The following is an 8,443-nucleotide window of genomic DNA, read 5'->3' as shown; positions in this document are numbered from 1 at the left end:
TTATTTGCAGGCACCAAACCACAGATCCAGGTAGTTCAGAGAACCAGAACTAGGATGAATAATAATAATTTTTTTAAGACCCCTGTATCTGCATATTCAATTTCTGGGGGCAGCGAAACCACTCCATACAATACTGTCATGGCGGGCGTGTGATACCCTGCATTGGCAAAATCCTTTGAGTTATATAAGGAACCCTGAGTAAATGATGGACTTCACTTTATAATAATGTCTCTGTATCGGTGCATCAATTTTAAGAAGTGTGGCACATTAAATGAAGATGTTAGCAATAGGAGAAGCTGTGGCAGGGGGAGTGGGGATGGGGAGAGGGAGTATGTGGGAACCCTCTGTACTTTCGGCGAAAATTTTCCATAAATCTAAAAGTGCTCTAAAATGCAAAATTCATTAAAAATGAATAGGCAAACCACCAACTGGATGAATATTTATAACACACATAACTAAGGAAAGACTCATCCGGCATAAATAGAAACTCCTACAAATAAATAACAAAAAAGGGAAACACTTAATAAAAATGGGCAAAACTTAGACACTTCAAAAAAAATACAAGTAGCCAATAAGCACATGGAAAGATGCCAATTTCATAAGTCATTTTGGAAATGCAAATTAATACACAATGGGATGCCACTTTATACTCGTTAGAATGACTAAAATTCAAAAGACTGGCAATGTTTGTTAAGAAGGATTTGGAGCAACTGGCACTTTTAGACATTGCTGGTGGAGATGTGCAATAACACAACTACTTTAGAAAAGAGCTTGGAAATTTCTCAGAGTCGAGCAAACATCTTTCCGTGACCTGGCAATATCACTTAAGGTTATTTATCCGAGAGGCATAAAAGCATATATCCAGAAAAAGCCTTGAAGAAGAATATTCACAGTAGCTTTATTCACAATAACCAGTAATGGAATACCACATAGGTATCTATCAATACGAAAATAAATGGTGGAATATCTGTACAATGAAATAGTACTCAGCTTTATTAAAATGACAAGCCACTGACATACAATGTCACGGCCTGCATAAATCCTAAAAATATTATGCTGAGTGATACAAGGTAGGAACAAAAGAGTACATTGAATTATCCTAAATGTATGAAATCAAAGGTCAGGGAGACCTCATCTTTGGTGTTAAAAGCAGGAATGATCATTTCCTCTGGGGCAGGAGGAATGTCTGGGAGGGACGTGAGGGAACTTTCCGAGGTGATGAAAATGTGTTGTGCTTTGCTTGGGGTTTGAGTCACGTGGGTGTACTGTTGCCATAACTCACCGCACCGTTCACTTATGATCTGTGCCATTGCTCTCTCCTAATTGTACCTCAATTAAAGAATTAAAAAAATTATGAGAAACGATGCAACGTTTAAACTTAACATATTATAATTTTTACAGAACATGTCACTTTAGAAATGTTTTTCTCTAATTGAATTAATAAAATGAACGTTGCGAGCTCTGTGGAAGAGAAGGTAAATCTGAAGAAGATCCTGTTCTCAGAGAATACAGAGTCTGGTAAGACATATTGGAAATGTGCCATAAAGGGGGTGGCTCAGTTGGTTAAGAGTCTGCCTTTGACTCAGGTCATGATCCCAGGGTCCTGGGATGGAGCCCCACATGCCCCACATCAGGCTCCCTGCTCAGCAGGGAGTCTGCTTCTCCCTCTCCCTCTGCCCCTCCTCCCAGCTCCTGTGCTTGCGCGCTCTCTCTCTCTCTTGCTCTTCTCTCTCTGTCTCTCAAATACATAAATAAAATCTTAAAGAAAAAAAAAAGGAAACATGCCATGAAGGATCAGAGAGCTCCAGAGAGGAAGAGCCAGGGCAGAGGCACAGAGACGGGAATGAGAAGGTACATACATGGGGCTCCTCTGGAGGGCGAGGTACAGGAAGTCATGGTAAGACAACCTACCTCAGACCTTAAGAATGTTTTGACTTCAATTTGCCCAGTTATAAAACTCAACTTTGTGCTCGCACAAACTGACAATGGTGACAGAAAGAAACCGATGATGACTCAAATTTGGTAAATGGACATTTAATACAGGCTTGGTGTAAAAATTCATCATTTATTTATTCATTAAGTCATTTATTCAACAGACATGCATTAAGCTAGGGAGATATTCCAGGGCCTTTCAAAATCAAAGACGATAACTCTTTGGGACTAGACTGCACTTCAATTCTTTCAGTTTTATGGAGACAGATGGCAGGAGGGTGACCACAGAAAGTTGTGAGAGAATGTTCTTTTAGTCCCTCCTGAGTGCAGTGACCAAAGAAAATGTCGACCTTTCCTGTGCCGAGTTCAGCCTCTGCTAAAGGTGGGATTCTTCAGAAGGGGACCCGAGAGTTGGCAAAGCTGGGGATGGTTTGAAGGTCCTGGGGAGGCTGTCCTTGAAGCGCCAGACTTCAGTGTCTGCCTGACAGGCGCTGTCTCAGTCCTCACGAGGAGGATTGTTATCTCAACCTTCAACTTTATCTTAAAACTTGAAGGCTTTAAGACCAGGGCACCCAGAGGCTGAGAGAAGTCAAGTTAACCTCCCAAACTGATGGGGAGAGAGTTGGCTCTCAAAGCCACATTTGTCTGAGGGAGACAGACTGACTCAGAACACCACACTGCTTCCCGCCATCTCCAGAGTTTCCTGAGGAAGGCTGGCTTCGCTCTCATCCCCTCCTGATACGTCCTGCAGAGCCCTCTGGAGGACCATCTTGAGGGTCCTGTGCCGCTGAGCCCACCGCTGTCTACAGGAGCCAACGAAGAAGTAAATGATTGGGTTGACACAGCTGTTGATGCAGGACAGGAGAACAGCAACCAGATAAAGATGCTCGAGGACTATATCCGAGGACTGTATCAGAATCCAGTGTAAGAGGAACGAGTGGATGCCAAAGGGAAGGCCACAGAGGAGGAAGACCAGCACCGTGAGCGCCACAGTCGCATACAGCCTGGTCAGCCGCAGCCGATGGCGGCCACACAGCGATCGGCTGAGCAGGGCCAGACTGGACCCAGAGAGAAGCACAAATAAGAAAATCAGCCAGGTGGCAGCAATGAAATCAAACGCCCGACACCAATTGTCAACGAAACCCTGAAACAGGAAGCCACAGTACTCCCCTCCCAGGATGCTCAGCAGCAAGGAGAGGGCCCAGAGCAGGGCACACGTCATAGCTGATGTGTGTCTTGGGCGGTGGCAGCGGTACCAGATGGGACACAGGACTGACAGGCAGCGCTCTGTGCTAATAGCACTGAGAAGGCTCAGGCTTGCGATGTAGGCAAAGGTCCACGCGAAGATGAAAAACCTGGGGATGGAAAGGGACACGGAATGGAAGTTGACAAGCGTCACCAGGAAATAGACAACCTGGAAGGAGAGGAAGAGGAAGTCGGCTCCTGCCAGGTTGAGGATGTAGACGGAGAAGGTGTTCCTCCGCACGCGGAAGCCCAGGAGCCACAGCACGATCAGGTTTCCCACCAGCCCACCAAGGGCAAAGGTGAGGCTCAGCAAGGACACGATCAGGATCCCCACCGGGAAAGTCTGCAGAAAGGCTTGGTCACTTCCATTCACCGGTGCGAGTGTGCTCTCCCAGGCTGGGGCGGTGGGATCAAGGCTCAGAAACCCTCCACTGGTATTCCTGGGAACACAAACAAGACTGAGCACCTGCTGGGGGCTCACTGGTCCTCAGGGCCAGGCTGCTACTTGGGGATTACTGTCTCCATGTTACAGAGGAGGGAAAGGAGGCTTGCAGAGGTTAAGATACTCGCCAAACGCTGCACTGTTTTGGAGTTCTGGAACCTGGATTCAGACCAGTTGTCTCTGACTCTAAAGCTTGGACTCTCCCTACAGCAACACAGACCTTATACTAATGTGGGAATATTCCAGGGTTCACACACCTCTTCTTAACCACCCAGACCATGTCAGGTCTGTAGGAGGCAATAGGAAAAAAGTCTGGACAGGTTATGTGTGGTGACAGCAGGACCCTGAGCTCGGGATTCCTTCTGCCTGGGACTGAGAATTCCTCTTAGAGGCCAGGAAGTTGGAAGACCCTGCCATGACCTTTGGACAATCTCAGTGACTAAAGGTGGTCCATCTTCCACAAAGGAAGTCATGATTTATGGTCATGAAGAGACTGTGACCTGTTGTAATGGCTGGTATGAGTATGGCCAAACCTCTTGGCCAGAAATGTCCAAGCATGTCGGCTTTATGAGGACAGGAGGTATTTTCCTCCTGGCCATTACTGTGTCTCCCTAATGTCCTACTCTATGGCGAGGGACTCTATTGTAAGAGTCTAAATCACTCTTACAATGGCTTTCTTTCTAGAGCAATCAAAATAATAAACTTAAAGTATTTATGAGTATGTGTGTACACCACCTTAAAAAAACAAAAAAAACCCTCACAAAACTACGTTCCATTCTCAAAGCATTTATTTTTTTAAAGACTTTATTTATTTATTTGAGAGAGAGAAAGAGAGAGTGCACACAAGCAAGGGTGGAGGGGCAGAGGGAGAAGGAGAAGCAGGTTCTCTGCTGAGTAGGGAGGACACAGGGCTGCATCCAGGACCCTTGGATCATGACCTGAGCTGAAGGCAGATGCTTAACCAACCGAACCACTCAGGTGCCCCCATTCTCAAGACATTTATGATGATAATGAGAGACTATTCTGAAAGAGTGACAGCAGATAGAAAGGTGCAGGCAGTCAAATACATCTTGAGGAGTACCATGAGGAATTGATCCAATCACACAGAGAGAGAAAGTCCCAGGAAATACCACCTGTGAGAAGACTATAAGAGGAGATGGGTTTGGGGGCCCCTGGGTGGCTCAGTCAGTTAAGCAGCTGCCTTTGGCTCAGGACGTGATCTCAGTGTCCTGGGATTGAGCCCTTCGTTGGGCTCCCTACTCAGTGGGGAGTCTGCTTCTCCCTCCATCCTTCCCCCAACTTGTCCTTCCCCCAACTCATTCTCTCTTTCTCTCAAATACATAAATAGCACCTTAGAGAGAGAGAGAGAGAGAGAGAGAGATTTCTCCATTTGCCATCAAATCTCATTTCCATCTTTTTTACCCTCCTCTGGGTGTCCTCATCATCCTCTTCAAAGGTTTCCCATTCTGTCTGGCTCCTGGTTGCTTTCAGTGAAAGCGAGACAGGGACAGGAGCTGGGGGTGGCAGGAGGGTGACTGGGGGTTTGTGACTTTCTGACTCTCTGCCAGGCTGTGAATTAGCAGTGGACATATTACTCGTCTAAGGACTGCGCCCCTGTCTGGTGGTCCTTTCCTATAGCCACAGCCCTCCTGAGTTCTGGTAACTTCTTCCCTTTCCCTTTCACTCCTTGTCTCTGGGGTCTTCAGTTAGCGTCCTTTATAGATTTCCTTTAGCTCTGCCCATGCCCGTGTGACCTGTCCTTTCATTACTCTCCTCCATTACCTCATTAGTTCTGGCCCTGTATTTTCTGTTAGGACAATGTCAGATACAAGGGTACAAAGGGGAAAAAACCCACCTTTTGAATAGCAAGCAAATCTGTGAAACCTGATGTTATTAAAACAATTTAGCTTTGGAATGTCATGCCAGGATGCCACCTTGGTCCCTGAGAACAACACATCTCTCCCTAGTTGCGGATTTGACTGGAGAGAAAGAGAGAGTATAAGGAGACAGGAGATAAGTCACAAGAGCCTGTTGGGGCCGTTTGGCTCTCCAATAGTCCAAGTCACTAGCACCCAAAGCCTCCATGAGGGAGTTTCATGTCTCCCGATTTGCCGTGGGGTGCCCCGGCTTCCGGCACGCCCCCTCCTTAAAATGAATTCACAAGCAGGTGGAGTAAGAGGAAGAAAACAGATCTCCGAAAGAAGATAGTTCTTGATCAAACGCTTACCTGAGCACCATTCTTCTTGCTGGGGGTAGAGTCTGGGAAAGGAAGAGCTATCCTGAGATTGAGAAATAGCAGAGAGGACTTCTCTACTCTGTGGATGGCAAGGGGTCCAAGGCCACAGGCGTGGAATCTGGTGACCGCCTGAGGCTTATCAAGATGCTGGACAGCCCCTGTGATTTCCTGCTCAAAGGGCACCAGCAAATGAAATCCTGGAGATGTGTCAAGCAAGAATCTTTATGAGAGGTTTTCATGTGCCCTGACTCCAGTCACTTATCTCAGCCTCTCCTTGTTCTACCCCATCCGGTCCCCCTCCCTGTGAGGAATGGCTGTCCTAGGGCCTTTTGTTGCGCTCTGTGAGCCTGGGCAGTAAAACGTCCACCAAGCTGCGTGAGCTTCCATGGCTAAAGAATTGTACGTCAAAGCCCGGCTTGATGTTCAAGGTCTGGCTTGACGTTCAAGGCCCTGCATGTCTTGGCTCACTTGATCTTTTAAAATTTAATCACAGAAGCCATGTATGCACATTAGTTTTATTTCAAATGATGCCGGGGTGTATAAAGTGAAACACGAGGTCTCTCCTCCTCTCATTTCTCAATAGCAACCAGTATTTCCAGTTTCCATTCTAAATTCTTCCAGATGCTAATATTATGACTTTGCATAATAACACTACCCTTCTGCCTTTGATTTGTCAATAACAACAGCAGGGAATATCGAATTCCCTTATAAAAGATACGGAATTTAGTGCACTGCACACATTGTCACCGTTCTCCCTCTACATCATGATATTTGTTAGCTAGCTTATTTTCAGATCAGCTAGAGATAGCTAATATTTTTGGCCTTAGCTCCTATGACTTCCTCTCATGTGCCCATGCTGCGGCCAAATTGAGTTTCTTATCATCCCCTTTAAAAACTTCACTGTGAAGCATTTAAAACAATCAGAAAAACTTATTTACTCACTTATTCATTGATCCAAAACTATAGCTTTGTTGTGAAGATTCATGGATTAATTATGTAACAGCTTAGACTAGGAATTCATAGTAAGTCCTACATACTTGCTAATTCTTACCATGATTTTTTTTAACTATCTCTTTCCAGAAGTCTAATTCAATATATGTTAAAGTTTCTTTTCCTATTTTTCCATATCATTTAAGTTCTTTCTTATTTTCCATCTCTTTGTGTCCTGGTTAGCTTTCTGGGTAATTTCTATAGATGCACCTTCTAGGTGACTAGTCTCTTTTGCACTGTGTCTAATCTGTTAAATCCATCCACTGAATTTTAAATTTACTTTTTATGGTATTAATTTCTAGAAGTTCTTTTTTAAAAAGGTATATTTACTTATTTATCTATCAGAGGGAGAGACAGAGAGAGAGAGAGAGCGAGTGCACAAGCAGGGAGAGGGGCAGACCAGAAGGAGAAGCAGGGTTCCCGCTGAGCAAGAAGCTTGATGTGGGACTCAATCCCAAGACCCTAGGATCATGACCTGAGCCGAAGGCAGTTGCTTAACCAACTGAGCCACCCAGATGTCCCTAATTTCTAGACATTCTGCTTGAGATTTATCTCTTGATGCTGCCTCACACTGTCAATTCTCTTTTATGTCTTTAACCTTATTGGGTATGGCCATATTATACTTCTCCAATAATTCCAGTGCTGAAGTCGATGTATGTCTGATTTTACTGCCCATTATGTCTTCTATCACTTTCACACAGTGTCTTTTTACTTTCTGTGTTTGTGATTTTTGACTATGAGTGGCTCACTTTTTTTTTTTAAGATTTTATTTATTTGTCAGAGAGTGAGAGAGGGAGTGCACACGAGCAGGGTGGGTTGGGGAGCAACAGGTAGAGGAAGAAGCAGACTCCCTGCCAGGCAAGGAGCTCGATGCTGGGTTCCATCTCGGGACCCTGGGATCATGACCTGAGCTGAAGGCAGATGCTTAACTGACTGAGCCACCCAGGTGCCCTGAGCTGCTCCCTTTCGCTGGGACTTTATCTGTGGGAATCCTTTGAGGCCTGAATTACAGCTGAGCGCCTCCAGAAAGGTGTTTTTTTTTTTTTTCTTTTGCTAGTTACCTGGGGGACCTTCCCAGCATTATTCATTTTTCAGGGTGTCACCAGAGATCTCATCTGTCATTTGAAGTGTTAGGACCACACACAATGTGATACTGACTTGTGGCTACAAATTCTCCAGAGAGAGAAGGTTTCTTCACTCAGATCCAAGCTCGATTAAGCAATTTCTTGGTAGTTTATTTCTCACTAATGAGAAATACACTAAAGGTTTAGTCTTTGGAGCTCCCAACTTTTTGATTTCTGACCTTCGGTTTGTCCCAAAGTTCTGTCTTCTAGAAGCCGAATAGGAAATATGAATCTCCTTCATATATGCAAAGGGGATTCCATTAAAGGAAGAAACTTTATCAGCTCTGTGCTTTAGAACGTCCCTCAGGCTCTCAAAGGGAGAATAGACAGAATATAAATGAAAATATAAATCTCTAGTCATACTTCTACAACAGAAACAATTGCACAAATACTTTAGTATATGCACACAATATATCCAATACACTGTTTTGTAATGTATAGTATATTTCCAATATAATAATTAATTATGGAATC

The 8,443-nt window shown here is 44.7% G+C and overlaps 1 protein-coding gene across 1 annotated transcript; it reads right to left on the bottom strand.

Moving 5' to 3' along the window:
- Nucleotides 1-2,596: 2,596 nt before the first annotated feature.
- On the bottom strand, nucleotides 2,597-5,857 carry MRGPRX2 (MAS related GPR family member X2). Its single transcript, XM_046015862.1, has 2 exons — nucleotides 5,847-5,857; nucleotides 2,597-3,617 (listed from the first exon to the last, which is right to left on the bottom strand). The coding sequence occupies exons 1-2, from the start codon at nucleotides 5,855-5,857 to the stop codon at nucleotides 2,597-2,599; spliced, it is 1,032 nt and encodes a 343-aa protein (XP_045871818.1).
- Nucleotides 5,858-8,443: the final 2,586 nt, after the last annotated feature.

Source organism: Meles meles, chromosome 8 (genome assembly GCF_922984935.1).
Source record: "Meles meles chromosome 8, mMelMel3.1 paternal haplotype, whole genome shotgun sequence".
In the NCBI taxonomy this organism is placed as follows: Eukaryota; Metazoa; Chordata; class Mammalia; order Carnivora; family Mustelidae; genus Meles; species Meles meles.
This window is presented reverse-complemented; position numbering and strand designations above follow the sequence as displayed.